We start from the raw sequence: 24,674 nt of genomic DNA on the forward strand, positions 1-24,674 counted from the left end.
TTTCTGTAAAGGCTGACTCGAATAAATAATCACTCTAGAAGATGATGCTTTTAGGTAGTCTGCTTCCGCTATAGGATTTACCCACAACATCTCACACCTTCAGTACCAGACCACCCGCAGTCTCAGACCCCACCGACAGAGTTTGCCTATACCAAAGATCACCATGACAGAAATATTTTAAAAATATTCCCTAAAATTGGAGAAGTCAAAGGCTGACTAAAGAATCAAAATATGCACCTGCTACATTTCCAGAAGTATAACAGACAACTCTGTGCAGACTGAGGGGGAAGACACAGGATGGAATTGTTTCTTGGCTGTTGGGGTTTTTTTCTACGTTACAGATGGACTGACTTGTAACAAACAAGGTTTATTCTCCTAGTATAACAGCCTATTTTCTGGAAATCTTAAAGACAGGGATTAAAATAGTATGTGCTAAACTCTTAACTGTGCTGGAAGAAACAGCACCACAACCAGAATAGTAGATTGTGAACCTCTGCTTTCTCTATTCTATTCTCTGGTACAGAAGATGCATCCATACTACCAAGTTTTACAGTGACACAAATCCAAGAACAAAAGACAACAGAAACAGCATGAAGTACAAATGCATTGTGTGGATGGTGCTTATCTTCAATACAAAGATACCAAGATTAACATCTAACATGCAATGAATGGCCCTTCAGTGGCCTCAAAAGACATTTGATTAATCCAAGCTTCTAGCAGTACAGCTATGCTTTTATATTTTGAGATAATCTTTTACGTATTCGATTTCCTAATGTGTATACCATGTTTATATTCTCCTAGAAATGTCACAGGGGAATACCTCCTCCACAAAAACCAAAACTAACCAAACAAAAAAGGCATTAGACTCAGTTTAATCTAGATGTTGTGCTTATAAAATTCAGGTATATTGGGACAGAATTCCCAAAGCAAATGGCATCTCCAACCTCTCATTCAATTTTTTTTTTTAGATGAAAGCTTAATGCGTACATTTTATGATTTAAAGCATGACTAACATCCAGAAAAAGAAGCCTTTATTCAGCTTCCAGAAATTTCACCTTATGGGTAGCAACATACTGCTGAATCTACTTGCAAGTAAGAGAGGTCAAACATGGAGTCTCCTCTTTAAGAGGCTTAGTTTACTCTATTATAATAATCACCTCGAATTTTACAGGGAGGTAGGTGAGCACGCATGCTTTAATTTGCATAGAATAAATTAAAAATGAGCAGATTACCTTACTTTAAGTTGACAAGGGCTGTCTTTTAGGTTTTGCCACAAGTAGTTTTATGGTCATACACAGAAATAGATATGTGGATGCTTACACAGTAAAGGTCAGAGCTGAGACAAAAGTAGCTGCTTTCATCCAACTTGCCAGAGCAGTCTCTAACACAGCCTAGCAGTGTGATGATTTTAAAGATCACAGCCTCAGAAAAGTTGTACAAACTGCTTGGTCTGAGAAGGCAGTTGACATACAAAAGTTCTTGTTCATTAATGTCTAGTTAAAGGGCAAACACATCCTACTGAGGCAGCATGAAGGCACCAGGTTTTAGAATCAGAGAACTTGTGATCACAGTCCTGGTGACTTATGACCTACCCATTTCTTATCATATTTCTGTTTACCTTTATTATTATTTTTAAATAGTCTACTCAAATGTGTAAATTCTTTTGGGCCACACCATACTTAGCGACTGCTGATGTAATACTTCTTACAATAGAATCTCAATCCCAGCTGGCCCATAAAAAAAAAAGTTAAAATTTTATTTTCCAGGCTGGTGTAGAACTTTATTTGAACATATATTTAGCTGAAATCCCTGTCTTCTAAAGAGAAAAAGCATGGAAAAAAATTTTTAAAAATCTCTGAGTTTCTTTCTACCTGCTTTTTCATTTGCATGTTCTTCCCATCCTATTTTTACAAGACAAACACCCTTCTGGTATAGAAGCTGAGCACTTCCAAACAGTTCCACAGCCAACCTTAAGTTATGCTAATAATAAAAATACAACAAAGCATTTGTCTATTCACCCCAGGTAGTCTAGGAACATCCATATTCATCCACTATCAGGGTGCATGAGATGACACAGTTCAGAGAAAAATCAGCCACAGTGGGGTATATTTTCTTGAAACATAAGAAACTGCTTGCTCTTGAAGCACCAGGATACATCTTACCTTTTAGAACAGCGTTTCTAGTTAGTTAAAGACAAACTTCACTTGAGAAAAATACTGCATAGTGCTTTGCAGATAAACTAACATAAAGGCTACCACAGGAAAAGAGATGGGTATTCCAGTTCTGAAAGGAAATAGTAAAAGATTGTGGTGGTAGCTATGGTTCCAGGTGGTGGGTCAGAGATATAGGCTTCAAGTTGGAGAGGAGTAGAAGTTAAAGAGGAAGAAATGGCAGAATCACAGAATGGGGGGGGGGGGGAGATTGGAATGGACCTCCAGATATCATCTAGTCCAATGTCCCTCTCAAAGCAGGTTCACCTACAGCAGGCTGCACAAACACATCCAGGTGAGTTTTAAAGTTTCTAGAGAGGGAAATTGCACAACCTCTTTGTGCAGCCTGTTCCAGTGCTCCATCACCCTCACAAGGTACTTTTTGTCATGTTGAGGCAGAACTTCTTGTGTTCCAGTTTGTATCTCTTGCCCCTCATCCTGCCACTGGACACCTGTGAAAAGAGACTGGACTCATTTTCCTGACACCCACCCTTAACATATTTGTAAACATTGATCAGATCCTCTCTCAGCCCTCTCTTCTCCAGTCTAAAAAGTCCCGGGCCTCTCATAAGAGAGATGTTCTATTCCCGTAATCGTCTTCATAGTCCTTTTCTAGACTCTCTCCAGTAATTCCCTGTCCCTCTTGAACTGGGGAGCCCAGAACTGGACACCATACTCCAGATGAAGCCTCACTAGGGCAGAGTAGAGGGGCAGGAGAACCTCCCTTGAGCTACTGGCCACACTCTTCTTAATGCTTTGCTGCAACCAGCCAGGGATCTCCCACACTCATAAGTCAACCTGGTAGCGGGTTTGGCAGCTTCTTCCTCTTCTCTTCTGCAGTATGTGCTTAAACCCAGTATTTACTGAAATGAAGCTTGACAGCAGTGCTCTGCTTCCATCCCTTCCTCTGCCTTCCCCTCTTCCAAGCAAAAGGGAAGAGGAAGCTTAGGACAAAAGAAAATAGAACAGGTGAACCCAACCCAGACCTAGACCTCATATGCTCTCACCTAATTAGGGAGGTAAACCTTAGAGGGTGAAAATACCTGCTCTGAAGCACACTCTAATGGTAACCCAGGGTTCACAGGTAATCATTTCCAAACCAGCAGTGCAGCTACAAAAGCACATTGCTCACCTTCTGCATCCTACACAACACCTCGCATTCATTTTGCAGCAACATGCTCTGCTCATTACACATCCACTCTATGCATAATAGCACCACCACCACATATGCACATGCATGGTTTTGTGCACTCCTCTCTAGGTATCCTAAAGAACAGCTTGCTATCTTTCAGCATAAGTAAATAACTCAATCTTTTACCCTTAAAAAGGGCATAGAAAGTCTTTGAAATAGACACTGGAAGAAAAAGAGTCCTTGTTTAGCTGTCTCACAGTTAACCTAAAAAATAGGCCTGAATTCTCTCCCTCTCTTAAATAATAATAACAACAACAACAACAACATCATCACTAATACTAATAAATACACGCCTTTACTAGCTTTAACTTTTCCCCCAAAGCATTCTATTCCTGTCACATTTTAAACCATCCAGCAGTGTTACAGGTAAGAACACAGATCTATACAATGAAACACAGATTCCACGCTGCCATTTTTTGTACTCCTTTTTAAAGCCACTATTTCACAACAGGCAGAAGTTTTTCTAAGGTGACTACAGTATGCTATTCTATTCTAGGAAAAGCTGGTAATGTAAAACATAGCAATATGTAGGAGTAATTCAAATTTTACATTACTTTACACTTCTCAACATTAAATTCAATCTGCAATCATGTTAGCCTGATATCCAGCTTAGTTAGAGAGCAGTGAAATTTTCTATTTTTGTCTGGTCTTAAAAAAAAATCCTTAAACCAGTTTATCACCTACATCTTTTGCTGCCTACTTTTGAAAGCGAAAGAAAATCCATCCTTCTTTGGAAGCTTGTGACATATTAAAACCATTTTCATACAGTAAAAACTATTTATTCCTATGTGTTCCTGTGCTCTTTACGGATTTTTGATTTATTTATTGCTCATCATGTGACAATTTAGGAGGAACTAACTTGACTTTCAAAAGCCTTTGATATGGTTATTTCTGGACCACTCTAAGAATTACAGGAGGCTTTTAGGAGCTATGCACAACTCATAAATAGAATTCTAACACATATGGAAAGTTTGAACTTTCCATACGTTATCTTGTTATCTGACACTAACAAAACGAACCAACCAACCAACCAAACAACAACAAAAAAAAACCAAAAGACCCCTTATTTCTCTACTGCTCAGGACCACTAGAGAACATTTTTATACAATGTCAGTAGCTGGCTATTCCTTGCAGTTTCAGCTCACAGTTTAGTAAATCAGTACAGTTTCAGCCACCTCAATTTGGAAGTTTCTTCTCTCTGTGTAGGCAAGGATTCTTTTTTACACATATGGCTACAAGATCCTATTTGCCTTACTGATCTGATGTTCTTATTTGCTTTGGTGCCTCATCTTTTGACCCTTTCTCTAATCCTATCCTCGATCTGCAAGAGGATACACCTTGCAGAGTCTTTTGGCGTAATCAGACTTTACACCTTAATTAGTTTTTGGCACCTTGCTCATGCATGGCTCTGGCAACCTACATGCTCTCCTAAATCACTCAAAGAAACAATATGCAGGAAACGAACAGCTGTTATATTTAGAGCTACAGTTCTGAGTAAAAGTGTTTCATTCTTTTTATCATTTAAATTAAATATGCCTTTTTAAATCCCTCAGTGACTTCCCATTCACCTCCCACAGTAATCAGAATCACATGCTTCTGAAGTGGAGGATTGCACATCAGTATCTCTTCTATAATGTACTCTTGCCTCAACCCCACTTCTGTTTCACCTTATCACCTCCTCCATGAGTTCTGATTCATTCCTTAGTTCTTGTTTAGATCATGCTAACGCAGCCAAGATACCAGCCTCTTCACCACCTTTGCCCAGAAGTTCCTCTTCAAAATAAGCAGAAACAAGTAGTTTTTAACCTGCCCTCAAAACATCCTCTGAAGAAGCAAATACTCTGAAATGGGGAAAATCTGTGATTCAGCCTGTTAAGACCTCAGTTTCTCTCCAGAAAAATTCAAGACTGCCTCTCATACACACTTGTATTTGACAGTCCAAGACAGTCTTTACAGCCTCAAGACAATTTCAATTTACTCTTCATATCCACATTTTAGATTCATCTTTAGCTCTTGTGCTCATTCCAGGTTTTGTTTCTTCCTTACATTTTTCTCCTTAGCAACTGAAAGCTGGTGTCCAATAGCTCAAGTTTCCATTCAGGTATTTTTTCATTCCTATGAGGCTCCTATCCTTCTGCCTACCCAATTTTCTCTACAAACAAAGTTCTCGGATCTTTCATAGAGCAGTAACATTGAAAAAAAAAAAGTTGTAAGAAGATTCATTGGCTGAAAAATGGCAGCAACATGTGAATAAAGCATCACTTGAAGGACAGAGAGAAACAGCAGCAAGGTATCTTCAGAAAAGGAAAAAAATGTAGGAATGTAAAAATGTGAATATCTCAGGAAAGAGCAGTTGCCATATTCGTGCAACATCTGCTTCTCCTGGTTCTGACAACCCTGCCACCATTTTCCTTTCTACCTTAACCAAAACTACAGTTGTACAGAAACAGCAGTTATCTTGTCTACAAAATCCTCTTACTACCTACCTCCTGGAACTTCACCATAACATCTATAATCTAGACGAGAGAATAGTAGAGAATGTTATCCCTAGATGAAGAGGTATTAATTGTATTTATTTAGCTTGGCTTAGAACATAACTTGGGAAGATCTACTCTAGGTCCAACACCACAGTGGAAAAGGTGTTTAACAGACATATCCAAGGGACTTTTTAGGAAGACAGAGCAGCTCAAGATAGAGTCAAGACAACAGCTGAGTGTTTCTGCCAGCACTGATCTGTGTGGCTGTCTGTCTGTACATGTGCTGTATACATGTGATTGTGTATGTACCTGGTGGGAACACATGCTTTCTCACTACCAGCTGGAGCTTGGGGACATGAAGCTGCAGACACCTTGCTGTTGTCAGGCTACCAGATTCAACAACCCTTAACACCTTCCCCATGTTGAGCACACAGTGTGATTTCCTCCTGTCACACGTCACCAAGTAAGCCAAATTAGAAAAGGAAATCCTTTAGCAGGGCATCAAATGTCTATCAGCCAGGTGTAAGGCTTTGAAATACATCTCCGACCAAACCAAAATACCCAGTTTCTCAGTTATAAAAACAAACATAGAAAGGGGAGTGAAAATACTGTAACCATATCTATTCTGCAGTGCATATAATATTATGAGCCAAAACCCAGGAAGTTTCTACTTTGAACACAGATAACAGCTGAAGTCACAAAAGATAGGCTATGGAAAACATAAAGTAAAGAAAAACAGACTATTCAATATTCATTTTAAAACTGTTACAGAGTAAAATATTCATTTTCCCCACAAAGCTGTTTGCTTAGTATTTTGGTCAGAAGCTCTTTTATGCAAAGCTCACTCTTTTAAAGTGCAAATTAATGAAGCCTGTATTGGCATAAAATATGCCTGTAGAAAGATCATATTCTTCTTTTCCCCTTCCCTCCTACACTTACTTTCCTGACAGGCAGGCATGTATAAGCAAATGAAGAATTCATAGTAAGATTATTTCACTGGAAGAATTAGGTAATTTACTGTTGCCTGACATGTCTTACAATGCATATAAATTCAAGAAGTGTGCCACTGCCTCTCCTCCAGCTGTGTCACATATTAATTGTGCCCTGACATTATTAAAATCCTGAAAACTACTGTCACAAATGCCCCCACCCAAAACAAAAGGTCAAAAGAGGTAACCAGATAGTTGCTTAAGTCCTAATGTATACAGTATATACAATAGCAAAACACAGTGGTACTCCACTGATAGTCTTTCAGCACACAGTCAAACAGTATACTATGAAAGCTGTTTAGTTCAGTATTAAATTCTTGCCCAGCAAGAATGTCTTTATGCACAAAGTTTGTAATGAAACTCATGCCAGATTGGATTAAGTACCTCTCTGCAGTGTCAGCAAGCCTTTTGTAATATCAGGCCCATCCTGGCACAAAAGAATGAAAGTTAAAGGTTTGGATTACCATCTAAAGAGTCATTTCAACACACATGAAGATTATTTGATTTTTTTTATTAATTTTTAATCATGAAGTCATTAGGATGAGCCAGTTTTATAAAAAAAATTAACCCAAATGACTCTTAATACAACTCCAGAATTTGCAAGAACATGGAGTAGCTATGCCACTATAGCTACCACAGAGATGAGAAGACCACAGGCTTGTTTATTTCTAAAGCTCTGTAAGACGATCCAATAAAGAACTCCATCTCCTCCTGAAACTTTAATAATATCTGTGTCAGGCAAACAGTATTACCAACTGCCAATAGCTTTTGACAGTCAGTAGCTCTATTACATAAACCCCTTTCTGTAAAGCAAAATGTTTACAAAAATGTGTGCAGTTGCCTGCAATCTATCAGCAAACAACAACAAAAAAAAAAGGTTGTGAACAGAAAATTTTAGGTCTCCATGAAGGCAATTAAAAATGATAAGCTGAAATATGATGGTGGAAATATAACAGTTTCACGATCAAGTCCCATCCAGCAAGACACCCACTGATGGAGGATATGGAAGATGAGGTAGCTGAAGATCACAAAAAATATTTTTATTCTCACAAACAATCAGAATTAAAACCTATCACCTCAAGGTTCAATAATTAGCACCTTACTCATCATATAATGAAGGCAAGGAGAGACTATTCACAAATAGTTTACAAAAATTATTACATGTAAGATTGTTAAGGGAACACTAAAATTATCACATCAATTAGAAAGTCCTTAAGATCTCTACATGTACAGCTGTCTTTCAACCCTTCTCCTCCTCTCTTCCCAAAATGTTCTCACAAGGGCATAACCCATGAACCACAGTGAAGAGAATGACCATTGAGGCTGCATGGCTCTGCATGCTGAGATGCACCACATAGCCTTCAAACGCTTCAGTGCTCCAAGATGGAGAAAAAACATTTTCTATTTATGTTCCTGATTTTTAGACCAGATTCTAAGACCTGGTACAATATTCAAAGCAACAGTTACATACAATAGTGTTAATTAATAATTTCTGACAACTCCATTTTATCTAAAAATTCATGCATCTGACAATTTAGCTTGTCACTGCATAACCCAATTTTACCTAATGTAAATAATGTATCTGTACCTCACTTGTAAAAGTCACATCTTGACAAATTATCCCCTACCTACAGAAACTCACAGAAGTAATAAGAGAGCCCAAATATATGGTTTAACACTTGGCCCTTTAGGTAAGAAAAAAAATAAATCAAGATTCATATATTTGCTGCAGGGAAAGGTATGAGAAGTTGTTGTGGCATGGAAGATGGTTATCAAAGCATCAAAATATTTCATTTGTGCCCATTTGAGGCATCAGAACACAATCATTTTTATTTGAATGGCACTGAAAAATTATCTAGTATGACAATTCAACATTTCATGTTATTTAGCATTATATGGAAATAAAATACATTTTTGAGCAACTGCATCAACTGTCATCACCCAAACCTGTCCAAAATGTTAAGCTTTCAGGGGATCATTTAGGTAGCAGAATTTAATAATCAGCTCAGAAAATAAAACTGTTTAACCAGCCTGAAAGATAACTGTACAAGTTTTAATGAAGTTTTGGCCTAATAGCCTGTCTAAAATACTTATGTGCTGCACCTGGATACTTTGCTGAGAGTTTCTGGCAATACAAGCTTAAGCTCTAAACATATTATCAATGGTATTTATAAACTTTAGGCAAGATTTATTTTTATTTTGACAGAGAAATACATAAAATATTGGTGCCTCGAGGGAGAGAGAGGGATAGGGAGAGAAGGGGAAAGAGAGTATTAAATTAATAGATAGTATGGTGAAGACTTCAGCGGGAAATACAGGTAACCTCTGAAGAACAATTTTTAAATGCTGTCACCAGGCAATTGTGGTCAGTAAAGAGCCAAGTAAAAGTACACAAAGCACCTTTACCAACACCAGCCTGCAAACTTAAGGGGTGCCAAATTTAATCTGTGGTTAAACAGTAATAATGTTATTAAGTTATCTTTATCTGCTGGTAGATTGTGACTGCTTCTTCCCAGAAAAATTGATATCATTACCCACTGCACTGTCTTGTATATAACAGTCTATTGGAAAACCATTCAGCAATTGCTGTTAATTAAGTATAAAATCTTTTTAAGGAGCCCTCCATTCAGTAGAGTGCACAACTGGGGAGATACGGGACCTGTATTATCTGCTAGTCTCTTAGTGGCATCCAAGGTGTTAATCATTACCAGTAGTGCTATAATTGCTTTGATTGAGCCTACCTAGCACTCCCTCTAAGACATACTTAAGCCATTTCATTTTCCTCTATTATCAAAAAGTTCTTAAAGAAGAGGTAAGAAAAAGTAATATTGCAATTATTTCCACTGGAACTTGACTTTTTCAGAGAGCCTGCGAAGGAGATACCCAGAAAAAATGCTACACTTGACTTAGAAACCTAAAAAGAGCACCAAGGGAATAAGTTTGATCTTGATACATTTGCAGATGTGCCTTTCTAGTCACCTCCTCTTTATCAAAACTGGTTTTAACATGTGACTGTACTTCAAAAACAGACTTGCAAATTGGCATCTCTTCGTAATGGATAGATCCCAGTGTGAAATTGAAGTCTTGTCCACTATTTAAACTTATTTAAACTTTATTAAAGACTCTACTACTATAACCAGATAATGACTTCTGCTGGTTCTGCTTTATTTGAAGTGTTATGCTAATAAGCATAAAAACTTACAACAAATCACTCAAATTGTCATTTACCAAAATTAAGAAGTACTACAACTTTCTTCTCCTACTGTGTGATGACTGCTTTCATGTTCTCATTCTCTCTTTACTGGCATATAGAGAAAATGACTGCTAGCATCAATTTCATGTTACTGGAAAAGAGAGCCAATTCAATGACATAAAGAAATAAACTCTGTATTTTACTCACAGAATTGCAATTTACTTTAGTTTACATCAGTGAGGCCTCAACCGGACTACAGGGTCCAATTCTGGCCAGTGTAAACATAGGTGAAACACAAAGAGTCTAGAAGAACAAGAAGAATAGTAGAAGACTCAGAAAGCACTGCCTCCAAAGAAAAGTTCATGATGTTTGGTCTAAAGAAAAAAATTGTATTATATGAATAAGAGTCTTTTAATACATAAGATTGTTACAGGAAAACTAGCCACAAGCTGTTTTACAAGACAGCAGAGAGAAGTATAAGAAAATGGGCTAACACAGACCAATGAAAGTTTAAATCAGATAGATACTATATTTTTTAACTAGAAAAGCTGTTAAAGCAACTGGAACAAACTACTTAAGGATTGTTATAAAGTATCCATTGCTGCCAAGACTAGATACATTCAGCTACTGCTTCACTTTACAGAATTCAGTAGCAATTATCTCTTACAGTATGCCCTGTAACCTCCCATTCCTTCTTCATTTGTGCTCCTTTTACATAACCTCAGACCTGCCTATTCAACAGTTTGTGGGTCATGCCACAAAAAAAAAAATGTAATCACAAACTGAGCATCCTGAAAAGCGTGCATCCATCTGCATAAGATGTGGGACTTCTCTGGGTTTTGTCATGAAGTATCTGTTCAATCTCAGGCTAGAGGACTTCTCAGAATTCAACAACCTGCCAAAGTTGTTCAACCAGTAGACCCTACAGGTGATGAGATGCTGCACAAATAGTCACAGCCTATGTTACCAAGTAATTGTACTGCAGAATGACTATCTCAGTAGAAAACTTGGACAACATCAGGATCTTCCTTTTTTGAGAATTTCTGAGGGAAATCAGCTTCGTTTTTGGACCTCGTTTTCACAGCACCTCAAAGCAAATGTGCTGTCACATCTTATGACCATGCCCCAGGACACCATGAAAATAAGAGTCTGTCTGTCGTACTTTAAATGGAATCTGTGTGAACACAGGAAAAATGTATACATACTGTGTGTTCAAATGTTAGTAACATCGAGAACACTGTTCTTGAGTAAATTCAGAAAATTAATGCAAAAAATTATGCATGTTTAAAAGGATCTTGTTCAGGATTTTGGACTTTGTGTTGGTTGTACCTAATTCTTGAAAGGGAAAAAAACATGCCAGGACAGAGCTCTGTAAAAATACCATTATTTGTGATCTTTCTCTACTATCTCTTGTGCACAACTTTTTTTTTTTTTAAGCATATAATGTTTTCCCTAGGCAGCAAGGAATTGACCACTCCCAGCACAGGTGTATATTCTCACACTTAAATACACCCACCCAAAGAACTGTCCAGATCTTTGACATGATCCAAGTCAAGAATAACTAAAAAAGTTCCAGGAAGTTAGGGGACGGAGGGAAAGATTATTGTGATTTTGGTAGGGGTTTTTTATTGGGTTTTTGTTGTTTGTTTGGGTTTTATATATATAAAAAAATATATATATATAAGGTCATTGATCTGGTTTATAAAGCAAGTCTAGCAAACAGCTGTTACCAGCACAACTACAATAACAGAGAACTGTAGCAGGGAACCATAAAAGAACACAATCAACTTTGTCCCAAATTTGCTCCAATCACATGCCAGTCATCCCGTATCAGGCTGACCTCTAAAGCCTGTAACAAATCCACAGTCTGCAAACAACTGCAGAAACAACTTCTCTGATATGCTTGTGCTCAGTAGAGGCCCTAGGTACACGGCTGACTAAATACATGCTGAAAAGCATATGCATAGTGTGGGAGAGTTACTCACACAAGAGCTTCTTATAGTAACTAACTCTCCCACATTGTGCACTGCATGTAGTTAATATCTATATGGAAATTTGATGTGCAAGAAAATTGATTTGCGTTCTGAAAATGTTAACTTTGATGTTCCCTTCTTAAAACGTGAAAAACGTGATATTGCATTGACATTGAATTTCATTTAGGGGAAAAAAAGAAAAGAGAAAGAGTAGAGACTATAACAGAGGAAAATGTGACATAATATGTAAATACAACAGAAACGCCAGTATAGCATTATATGATGCGAGTGCCATTAGAGATGAATGATAAAATAACTTATTCTAAATGATGGACAAATACTATAAGAAAACCAAGAATACACACAGTCATATGCTAGCTCCCTCACTGCTGGGGGCTGGGGGAAACTACTGAACCAAGAACTGACGTAAAGAACAAACACTCTTTTATATTTAACTAATGCAGTGACAACAACCAGTGCTGAGGGCCTCCAGTGTTGATAGATACACACTAAATGAATGTGGTTTTCCACTCAATCATTGGATTACACCTGACCTCTCTACATTTACCCCCCCTCATACTTCCCTTCACCCCTGAAAAAAAACAAGCCATATGACTAAGCACACAACAGCAACGAGTAGAAACGAATGGCTCTTATTCGGTAGTTGCAAAGGCACAGTAACGAAGGAATCTCCTGTCCATGTCTATATCAAGTAATACATTAATGAAAGAAGCTCTTAGTTAACCTGCCCTTTGAGAAAATTTTATAGCCAAGATTACTGGTCTAAGTAATAATTTATAATTAGTTTTATAGATACAAGGTATCTATTTTAATACCAAAGAATACTTAGCAATTATATGTTATTTAAACATGAAGGACTGATAATTTTCAAATACTATATCACATATTAGAAATTAATTCAATGCCTATTCTTACTATGTACAACCTGAAGAGACAGAAAAAATGCAGAAAGGACGTGAGAATAAGAAACATAACTAGCTCCCCAGAAGCTGAAGCTCCAGTTTAGCACCTTAGCCTAAATATGAAAAAAGTTGAGAGACAATATTCCATACCATCCTAAGCCTTCACAGTTCTGTATTCCTATAAAAGAAATTCTTACTAATGACCAAAATTTCACAATATCTTTTAACAATACTTATTCTTGTCATATAGACAGGAAATTGAGAGCAAGTAACTATTTCAAGAGCACGCAAAATATTTATGGACAGAACACAGTTTTAACTAAGACCTGACAGCCTGTGCTAGGATTCTAAGTTTGCAGAAATTCACAGTAACAATTTTCCCACCTTGGCTTTCAAACTTAAGCAAAAGGACTTACAGGAGTGCATTTTGGTTTTATCCATAGCATTAGGTTCTGCCATAATGCAAATGTACACTATGTATCTAATAGTAATAATGCAAAAAGAATGAAAGTAAAGCAAGAATAGTTTTACAGTCATTATAAGTGATATTACAAGTATATTCAGTATTAAAACTAAAGTGTAACTATACTGCAACAAATCAAAATCCACATAAAAGCTTGACTGCCTTCTCAGTACTTTAACCACAAACTTGCAATATCATTCACCAGGCCACATTATTTATATTTACATTACCATCCCCTTTATTATCAGATATATCCTCAGATAGATAATCTAGAGCTGCAAAAAATGAAAGCCGTATCAGATTCAGGAGCCTGATGATTTCTGGCCTTCAACGAGTCCTGTATGAGGGAGAAACATAACACTTGACACGATCTGCCCATAGACATAGAAGAGTCAACGATGAAAACAATGGGCATCCTCCTAGGCAGCACCTACAGCCAAAATGCAATAGGCTGTCTGTTAACTCCAGTCTGATATTATGAATCAAAAGTACAAGATCAAGGTCATTAAAGTGTGTCAGCAAAGCAGAATATTCTGATTTAAGAATGAAAAACAAGCATGAACAAGGAAAAAGAGGTCTGTTAGAGAATCTCTGACACCTCCACATTTTGCCCCAGGTCTTCCACAGTGATACAGAGATCTGTGCAACCACCAGACTGGCAAGATATAACATAATTTCAGGCATTTTTTTCACTATATTCACCCACATCAGACCAGCAGTACACAATTCCTTTAAAAATATGAATCTTGCAGATTTGCAGACTTTTGGCATGATCTAAAATATGGAAGGTTTAGTAGTAGGATATTTTATTTCAAATTGGTAATATTTCTCATTTTCAGGCCTTCAAATTAAGCATAGCTAACAGTAGCAGTGACCCCACTGGATACAGCAACCTATTAAAAACCTACTAATTTGAGCCTAGTGCCCAAGTGAAGCAAATTTCAGAATGCACAATTACAACAGAAATGTTCTATGCCAAATACATCAACATGGTTTTGTCCTTTGCAAAAGCAGCAAAGTAAGTGCTAATCTAGCGTTGGGGAAGAAAAAAAAAATCTGTTATGCAACGAATTTTAAACTAACCAAACATCTCTGACAAATCTCAAAATATAGTGGATGGAAAATCTACTCTATCTTCAGCATTTGAGGTCAGAAAATATTAACGGCAGGAAGCCACGTTTCCTAAGCTTGTGTTTATTTTATTCTAATTGAAGTTTAAGCTTAAGGTACAGCCAACTAGAAGAACTAATCAGGTCTGTGTGGAATGGGCAAAACCTTCATGACAGATATTAGTTGTTTTAAAATACCAAACAACCCACTCTAAAAAATAAAAAACAAAAACCCCCATAGAAGTAGTTACACATTTCTGCACAACTGGCTACTGGCAAGGTACAGAGACTTAGCAGAAGCACTTCACCCTGCAGACTAGCAGAAAAAAAATACTAAACCAAACAGAATAGCTACATTGGGGAACACGGTTTCACATATAGGCGTAGATCTACTTTGTTTATGTAAATTGCAGTAAAGTATCAGAGAGGTGGTGGTACAGGGGTGGCCAACAGCATTAGTTTTAGGCAGGGTAGGCCATCTATTTTACTGTATTACATAAGGTTTGGTTGCAAAGCCCATTAAAGTCAACTAACTTCATTTACTTCAATAGTCTTTGACCTGGAATTCAAACAGCATGACTACTTGCATTGTAAGCACACGATCTGAAAAAAATTCCAGTGTGCAGAGGAGATTTACCATGTGAGAGTATAACTATACTGACAAAATAAATGACTCTGCACATTAGATCTCTTTTGTTGCAGAAAATATTCTCTCTCTTACCTGCACATTTTCTTCTGTAACTTGAATTTCAGCAGTGTAAATATAATCAATAAGCATCCTTAGAGTCCAGCCATCAACTTCTTTTATTCGAACTCTCTTTGCTCGGCTTTCACTCATCTCACCTACAAATACAGTTTATTAGTAAAGTAAATTATTTAGAAATACAGCACAAATGTAGAAGTTTAATAGCAGTAGACCTTTGTGTATAATCAGTTGTGATAGTAAAACACCTCCAATAACAATAGTTCAATTTCTTTCCTTCCTCCCTTCGATAAGAAAAGATAACTTTGTGGTTACCACCATGTGAATTCCATCTGGGTTAATAATATCACTGCAGTGAAATTCACTCCAGTGTACAATATGAGGAAAATAATGTTATCAGACCTAAATAAGACCCTTCGATTACATACAAAAACATTTTCCTGACAAAGCACGCTATTAAAATACTCCATCTCTGTTAAATTCCTAATGAAAGGAACATACCAAATACAATCTGAAGTTAATTTTATTTAAGTAAGAAAAAGTATATTCCCACAGTCAAATTAAGATATGTATTTCTTTGTTTGCCTACTTATTATTCCCTTTCACCTCTGTTAGAGATCTCATTTAACAGCTAAGATAAAATGGTAAGCAAGGGAAGACTTGTTTGATCTCATTGTGGAGGCTGACATATTGGCCATATGCCACAGCTGATCTTCACAGAACAGCCTCAAAATGCAATATCTGAAATAATTGCCCAAAGAAGCATTTTGAAGTAATGATTATAGCCTTCTCCATAACTACCAACCACACATTGGGTCATCTCAGACCTTAAGACCTTTTTGACTTTCACTGTGAAGTGAAACATGAACTACACAGGTTATGTTGGTAGACACAAACTTTTACTTAGGAAGAGTACATCCCAGTCTCTGGATATATCAATTTATTATTCTTCTGTATTGGATGTATTCTTATGTCTTTCCCCATGGCATCTAAAGATAAAGGCATTGATGAAGTACAATGCACATTTACAACAAGAGAAGCAGACAGGATGGAGAAACAAACAAGATGCTGCTGCTACGTCCTTACGTTTGTCACCCCATGGTCTCTAGAGTTGGTGCCAAATGATGCGTTTTATGCAGTGGCTTTTGCAAAGGGATCATCACCGAGAAAGGTGTTACCATTATTCATGCCTTTTCTGAGTGGATGGATAAGGAATGACATTTTAAATCAACCCTTTAAGGGGCAGGAAGTGCAGAAGACCATTTATAGCAACATACTACTACTTAAAGGCAGCAAGGGTTGCTAGTGTTCTAGCAAATATTGATAAAGAACACCACCAAAACCAGCAAAATCTGGCCTCTGCAGAACTCTCTTTTCACCTGCACTTCTGAAACATTTCCCTAAACCTTTGAAGGATGATTGCAGTGTGTTCTTTGCAGGGCCTTGTATTCCAAGTTTCTCCTTCTGGTTTGACACAGATTAAACCTATTGATCTTCAGAGCATGTATTCTGCAAGTTATTTATTATGTAAGCTGCTGTGGAGGTGGTCCTTTGGGAAAATTGTGTGTGGGAGAGCAGAGTTTGATATTCTGCAAGCACATTAGGTTTGTTTTCAGATTTTTTTCCTCAAGGTTTCTAAAGCCATGGATAGGCACTTTCTCTGTTTAACGACAGAGCCCAGAATATACAAAAAACCCCCAAACCCAACACAAAACTAAAGACCTGCTTCTACCTCTCATGCTAAACAGACAAACAGTCTTACTACAATTCTAGATTAGTCCTCTTGCGATCCATACTTGTTTGACAGTTCATATGCAGGAAGCCATAGATTCACTTGCTAAGCAGTCTCAGTCTAAAATTCAACCTGTCAAAGAACTCTGCTCATGACTGGGAAGTTGCATTGCCATATCTCTACAAAGTGGCAGTGACAGGAAAGCACATAGGAAACAGGAAAACACTGAGCTGATCCAACATCCCAGACAGAAACAGCATGATGAGTTGAAGTTACTATAAGGCTACCTAAAAACCTTATTATGTTCCTCATAAAGTAATATAAGGAAGGCTTTTTTTTTTTTTAAACAGATTTTTACAAATGGAGAACTGAAGGAAAAGAGGAGGTAATTGCCTAAGGATAACTGCCATTGCAGAACTGAAATTTAAATTCAGGTCACTTGTGTCACAAACCAGGCCCTTACAGGCACTGAAGAATCCCTCCACTGATGTTTTATAAACCAGTCCTCTAAACACTTAATTTAATTCAGATCACAATACATATTTCTAAAGAATTCCACTGTATATGGAAGGAATAATTATTCCTAGTAACACAATCTTTATTCCCACCCTCAATGTAATTGTTACTAACTTACTAAATTTTGTAACTTTAAAAGTCAGTATTTTTTTTCTTTCTGGTTATTTAACAGGGCTACTTCTACCATTACATGTGCAAACAGGAAAAAAGTCCAGGCAAAGGGTTTGATCTCAGTTAATGCCATACCCTGGCCTGCACAGCAGTCAGTACCTAGTGACTCAGAGAAGGATGGAGGTAACCTGTAAACATATGTCCAAATATAAGCTGCTCTTTCTAGTCAAGAAGTAACCCTGAAGCATAAGTGCTTTTTTTTTTTTTTTTAACTGTCTTTTCAGTTACTTTATTCTGGATGGAGGAAGATATGTTTCCATTTAGCTGTAGCTGGTTAAGAGATGAAACTCTGTTGATAAACATCTTGAAGCCACAGCTAAATTCTATTTAAACTGCCACCAATTTGGTTCACCAACTACACAAGCATTGTCACAAATACATGGGTTAAATGCTTGCCACTCATTATTCAGGGAAGCATTCTTACCTCCTGCACAACTGGGGCTCAGAGAAGACTTACATTTAAAAACATAAAACAAGCAAATGACTTTTAAAGGGTCTGTAGGAAGTAAAGAACCAGGAAACCAGGATTTCTGCAATTCCATCCGAAGAGTGCCCACAGACACTGCTGCACTTGCACTTCTAATGGGCAATAAGCTTCTCCACAAAAAGGGCAGTGGAGGCAAGCAGAAATGTCTTAGTCACAGAAATCATAGTATAAAACTATAGTCTAAGTAAAGATTTTTTTCAATATAATGGTCAACAACAGTTAATCTTGAATACAGAAATAATGTAAAAGGCTTGTGTTCTTCTGTTACTATGGTGATGAAAAGGAACTGTGGAAGCAGCTGTTTTCATTCTAACTTTAAGGACAGCAGTAAAAATTAAGAAGGAATGTATCTATCACCTGGAATGACTGAACTAGAAATGCAAACTTCAAGAACTATTAGAGGAATAGATATTTAATTTTATGCACAACTTTGAAGCACTGTTGCTGCTAGTAGTGAGTCTGCTTCTAGCTTTGGTTGTGTCAAAATATTTGCTTATAAAATCAAGAATAATCAGCAGCTTCTGCAAAACACAAGGGTATTTCAAATTCCATCAGTCTACCCGATGTGTACAATTAAAGTTACTAAACCAAGGGTCCCATTTCTGCCTCCACCTGACTGGTGGTCAGAACCAATACAATTCCAGAGAATTCTTTTAATCTCAGTCAACATTAACTACCAAACTGGCATGAGATTTTTAGAAGGAACAGACAAAACTTCAGAAGTTCATTTTAGTATACATTTAGTAGCATTCTCACTTTGACACTGAAGTCCATATAATTTCAATGTAATTTATAATCATTACGGAATTAAATCCACAGCACAGGAATTCAGCTGGAGGCTTCTATGAACCTGAACATATCTTAGCTTTGCAAGCTTTCAGCATTCATGTTGCAGCAGCAAAGCAGTAATTTGGCCAGCATAGAGCAAGCAGAAGCAGAATTAAGCCTGCACAGAAAAGTTATGGCAATGATGCAGAGTACATGTCACAGAGAATTACCCTAAAAATACCAAAACATGCACTCCAGTTATATGCTGCCAAATCCATAGAAAGCTTTCGTATTTACTAACAGCCTAGAGTACTTGGGGTCTGAAGAATGTAGCAGCAATAGTTGCTAAAAGACATCATTTAATTCAAAATTCACATTAAAGTTATTTTAACCTTTGAAGATTACTCAGAGCCTTAAAGGCTCTAACAATTGTACTATTTCCAGCTTACTAAAACGGAATTTTGTTTAAATGAAGGAGACTTTTTAAGGCATTCACCATGCTAAGAAAGAATAAGTTGCCAGTGTGTCCTCAGACTGAAAACAAAAAAAAGGAATCATTACAAAACCCAAATGGCTTATCTAAAAATTAAACGAGATCTTCAAAAGCAAAAGTAATTTTATTTTGTGCTTTATACAGTTGGATTGGATTAGAACACAGTAAGTATTGAAACATTTGGTACCTGTAAACATGGCATGGAAGTAGGGGCTGCAGGCGGCTAGCACAACTCTATGCGCTGCAATTTCCATATCTTCAGCTACTATCGTCACATCACACAGCAAGTTTTGACTATTTAGAAATATCAGAGAAGGCAATTTCACGTAAGTGAACTACAACAGAAAAGCATATAACATCACACACATTTTTTTTCCTATGCCCTCAAAAGAGGCAGGCAGACAATGTTGATGAAGCATTGTTTTTAAAAAGCATTACACAACCATACAGCTATTACTCAGCCAGATTACAGATGGTGCCTGGGTACACAGAACTTTCTGAAAATCAAACAACTGAATTGTGATTTCTTGCACAGAAGTTTTCTGCATTGAATAACCAAATTTGGTATCAGCCCAGTTTATAAACTTGCTCACTGGAAATCTGGGCCTCTGAATAACTACAATTAAAAATAAAAAAGACTTTGATATACTCAAAACACTAAAAAATTAGTTAAGAAATAAGACTTTACAGATCAAGAATCACAAACTTGAATTCTAATGCCTGTGTCACATAACACTGGAAGCACATGCCTACTTTATTGTTCAAAATCACTACCTAGTCATCTCTGTATTTACTGTTTTCAAAGCATTTTTTATACAGCATTTTATACACAGTAGCAACTATATTTTCCACTTTGAACAGTTTACAATTTATTATGGTTAACTTCCTATCTTCCCTGACTTTTTATCTTCATTACACCCGTTTGCATTCTTGTCCTTTGTGATTGTAATACATATTTCCTCCCTCTTCTGCTGCAGTAAATTAACATCTCATTTATAATCATTCCTAATGCAGGTGTTTCCAATACAGCTACTGGATATACCTCTTTCAGTTAAACCAACTACACTGTCTCTTTATAATCTAATCTTCTAGATGGAAAGAAGAGTGAGGAAAAACAAACCAAAGAACCAAAAAGCCAACACCACAGCACAAAAAGCCTGCAATTTCCCAAACATCTAAATAGCCAGTCACAGCTCTCCTTTGTTTCCTTCTCATGCTAGCACTGTCCTTGTACAAGTGGCATAAAATCCACAATACTCAGAGCCAGGGCAACAATGGGAAGAGAAGAAAGTATGGTAGAACACACTCCTTAGGGACAGAGATAGAGCTGTGTATGAATCTATCACTTTTGAAGAGAGAAATTTTTACCTTTCCTGAATATATACTGCAGTTAGAGCACAGAGGTTCTGATAGTTTGCTGTAGCAGAGACTAGGGTGAGCAGTTGCATTTTGCTCTGACAGAGCAAGAGCTCTCAGCCAAACTGCTCAGACATTCACCTCAGTCGAAAGAAAACCATGATCTCTCAGCCTCTGCAGTCACCCAGTTTCTTTAGCACAGCCTCAAATAAGGTGGCCTTCTGGAGGTCACACACCAAATATTTTAGTGGCCACAGCAAACCTTTGAGGCCATACTACAATCCTGTATTTTCTCCCTTTCACCATTTAGTACCCAAGCAGCCACCTAAGTTTCACAAGATTAGCCTGCAATATGGTTATAAGCAAAAAAGGATGTACAATATAAAGTAATGACTATACCCAGATGAAATACACAATTCAGAGGAACTTGAAAATAACCACTACATTTATTATAAAAAAACTGAAGCAGAGGTTATCAGATACCCAGCTTTTTCAGACACCTGCACTTATCCTGACAACAGGAACAAAAGGATTTATATTTAGCTGCACAAAAATACCGAGATAACAATGAAGCCAGAAGCAACAGAACTACATCAATGCAAAACTCCAGCTAATTAATTACATTGCACATATACAGACATAGCAATTTAGAGGTAGTTTCGATACATCTCTAGTCTGGAACTGCAATAGGTGAATGAATATGCTCTATGCTACTACACAGCTAACAAGCGAAACAAACTACTAAATAAAGAAATAAGCTTATAAACTTAACCATATACTCTGCTGCAAGCTTCCACAGCATCTCAGCACCTCCATTTCAAGAGGGCACATCAATTTATTTTAGGAAAGCTTGCATTTTGAAGCAGTACTGTACTAATTTGTATAAAGCAACTGAAAGAACAGAGCCTGGGAGTTATGCCCCCTTGGTATAGAAAATGAGAAAACTGGGGGGAGCACAGAAAAGTACACCTTTAAGAACAGTAACTGTTTATGAGCTTGCAGATTACTCTTCACTTTTATACAGAGAAAGCTCATTAGCCATATCTTAAAAAGATTTTGATAATGTCTTGTTTCTAAGAAAGAGGATTTTAACAAATATAGGTGAGGTCAAATTCCATAGTGATAAAAGTCAATTACAATGAAGAGGCAAGATAGACATCAGAGGGTAATTTCTTCCTATGTCAAGAACTAATTAGATATTCTAATGATCTCTCTGACTCAGTGTTGAGGTGATGGTGAGTAATGAAATGAGAAAAACTACCAAGGACAAAATAACTCAAATTTGTCAAAATTGAAGGCCCAGAAAAACCCTCTCATAAGCTAATAGAATCAAACACCTTGAGAGTAGCCAAAAACATAATATAAACTCACAAAATTAACCATTCCAAAATTAGTGTATTTTAGATGCTTAAGCAGATGATTTCTTCACTAGTTATCCACTTTCTGGAGAGTACACATCTGGCATATACCTGCTGGGGCTACACTAATGAAAACAACTGAGAAGCAAACCACTTTAAATGAAGACCTAATAGTCATCAAAAACTGTATTTTCAATTTTATTGAGTAATGAAGTCTGAAACATTTCCAAAATATTTAAATTTATTATTGCAAAACAAATAAATGCAAATGTTTATAATCTTATCTAATTAGCACTTACAGTTTTAAAAGATGTGCTCACCTTAAACAGTAAACTGCTGTACCAACTACCTTATGAAATAAGAACTACAGTTAAGGTTGGATGGCACTGCTCCTGTTCCAACTTCAACTATTTATACATCTAATACAAATTTGCTCAAATTGCTTCTACAGCAATTCAAATTTAAGTAACCATGGAAACTAAAATATATTCTGAAAATAACCTGCAGCCTTCAACAACGCACTCTGCTGGAAGACCACATATCTTTTACTCACAACACAACAACATACAGATAAGGTTTCTGACTTCTGAAACTGTTCTAAAATTTATTCAGGGAAACTGTTTCTTCATACAAATTCTTGCTCATCCTTAGGAAGTCATAGCTACCGGCTCTAGCCAGTAGCCTTTACAGTCCTTGAGACACTGAATCACATTACCGGATCCTTGAAAAAGCCAAGAGTGTAAGGTGAAGCAACTCGTATCCGTTCTTCCAGCATAAGGTAACTAGGTTGTTAACATACTAGAAAAACAGTCTCCGCTTTTATCCCATTATCATCAGACTATGGGAGCCTTTGAGCTGGATTTAAGACCATTTATAATCAGTGTTTCGTTTTCTTTAGCCTTCCAGCAGAGTACAAACTGTCACAGCCAGACAAATAGATTGATCTGATCACACTATCTACCATAATATTAAAGATTTATCCATACAGAACAGCAAAGACCAAAGGTAGAAGCATGCTTGAATAGAGTATCAGTTGCTGTCCTTTTCTTTTAGGTGAAGCCTCTTCAGTTTTAAATCTTATATGTGAAACAACGGACTATAGGATTTTCACACCCTCCAGTGCTGTCGATGCTAGAGAAGCATTTCAGTTCTCCATTGATGCTGTTAGTTATAATGCTGAATTATTGTCAGTGATAGCTGTGATTCCTAATTACCAGAGCTCAGTTGTGAGATCTAATTACCAGCTGTCATAGTTTTCAACATCATCTTACCTACTCATGTATAGAAAATAAATCTATATGAGTGCTAAGAACAGCATCAGCATTAGTCTCCTAGTTGTGCTGAAACTGGTGGTAGTGTCACTGAAGGTCTACCAAAACTTTTCTAAATAAAGTTATTTTCAACATTTGGAAGTACATGAATTTGTCTCAGGTAGGAAGCAAAAGAAAACTAAGAAAAGAAATTGTACTGTCAGGCAGTTTACATTTGTTCGACTGTGACCTCTGTCTCCAGACAAGAAAATTTTAACATTTTTCCACTTCACAGCCTACTGCAAAAATTATCAACAAGCATATGAAGAGCCTTAGGCTCAGCTAAGAAGTCACTTTTCATCTATCCAAGATCAGCTATACACAAAACAGGATGAGTAGCTGTAACTCCTTAAGTACAACCTACAAGTATTTTTCAAGCCTCATAAACTTACTTTTTATTAATTCATGAGGAGCAAAACCATACTGCACCTATTACAGTTATCATCACATCACTCTAATCCAGTTTTCACTTTATTATATACTTAATCCTTCTTAGAACTGTATATTTAATTCTTCTGGTATTGCATCCTTTTGTTAAATAAACTATTATTATTAACTTAATAAATGCAAATAAAAATAAAAATGCATTATGAACTCCAGGCAGAGGTATACGTGAGGTTATACCTTCTTAATTCATTCATAACTTTAAAAGCTTTCTTCATGTGCCATGGATTTACTGTAATGGGACAGTGAATTTCAGTGTTGTCATCTTTCAGATCCAAGGGCTTCTGATGGCAAAGTTTGGTACATCTGGGAAGAAACAGAAAAAAAATATGAGAGTTAATACTTCTGTTTAGGTCCATTACTCTTATCTTCTCCCTTCACCTCAGGAATGAAGAGAAGTTTTGCATTTGAACTTATTCTGCCCTCCAAGCAATTTTGGTTTCCTATGACCCCAAGTGTGAGGGAGTAGATAGAATTCCCAAGGAGGTAATCTGGTGATCAACACAACTAAGGCTGAGAGAGGCACCCAGGCCTAACAATAATCTCTGCTAAGGAAAACAAGAAGATGGTACCCTAGAATATTTTCAATAAGACCTGAAGTGAGGAGAGAAGCAGAGGTTCAGGAACTTTTAGCTTGATGCCCATATAGATCAATGGCAGAACACAGCATCCATGATCCTTGTCTCAATTCCTTCACCACCTGCAAGAAGAGCCACTCTCTCTGCCCTTCCACCAAGACCTCCCTTACTAGCTCATGCAGCTCCCAGTTTATATCTGACAGAAAGAGCACATGATGACTAGTGCAAT

General features: G+C 37.0%; 1 protein-coding gene across 1 annotated transcript in view; it reads right to left on the minus strand.

Moving 5' to 3' along the window:
• Positions 1–24,141, minus strand: part of KLHL2 (kelch like family member 2) — a 53,975-nt gene extending 29,834 nt beyond the window's left edge. Inside the window, exons 1-3 of the mRNA XM_054382785.1 lie at positions 24,048–24,141; positions 19,587–19,693; positions 15,251–15,372 (exon numbers count right to left, since the gene is read on the minus strand). Coding sequence (XP_054238760.1) covers positions 15,251–15,372; positions 19,587–19,693; positions 24,048–24,085 — 267 coding nt within the window. The 5' untranslated portion in view covers positions 24,086–24,141. The remainder of the gene's footprint in view (positions 1–15,250; positions 15,373–19,586; positions 19,694–24,047) is intronic.
• Between the last annotated feature and the right edge of the window lie 533 nt (positions 24,142–24,674).

The sequence above is a fragment of the Indicator indicator genome, chromosome 8 (assembly GCF_027791375.1).
Source record: "Indicator indicator isolate 239-I01 chromosome 8, UM_Iind_1.1, whole genome shotgun sequence".
Taxonomy (NCBI): Eukaryota; Metazoa; Chordata; class Aves; order Piciformes; family Indicatoridae; genus Indicator; species Indicator indicator.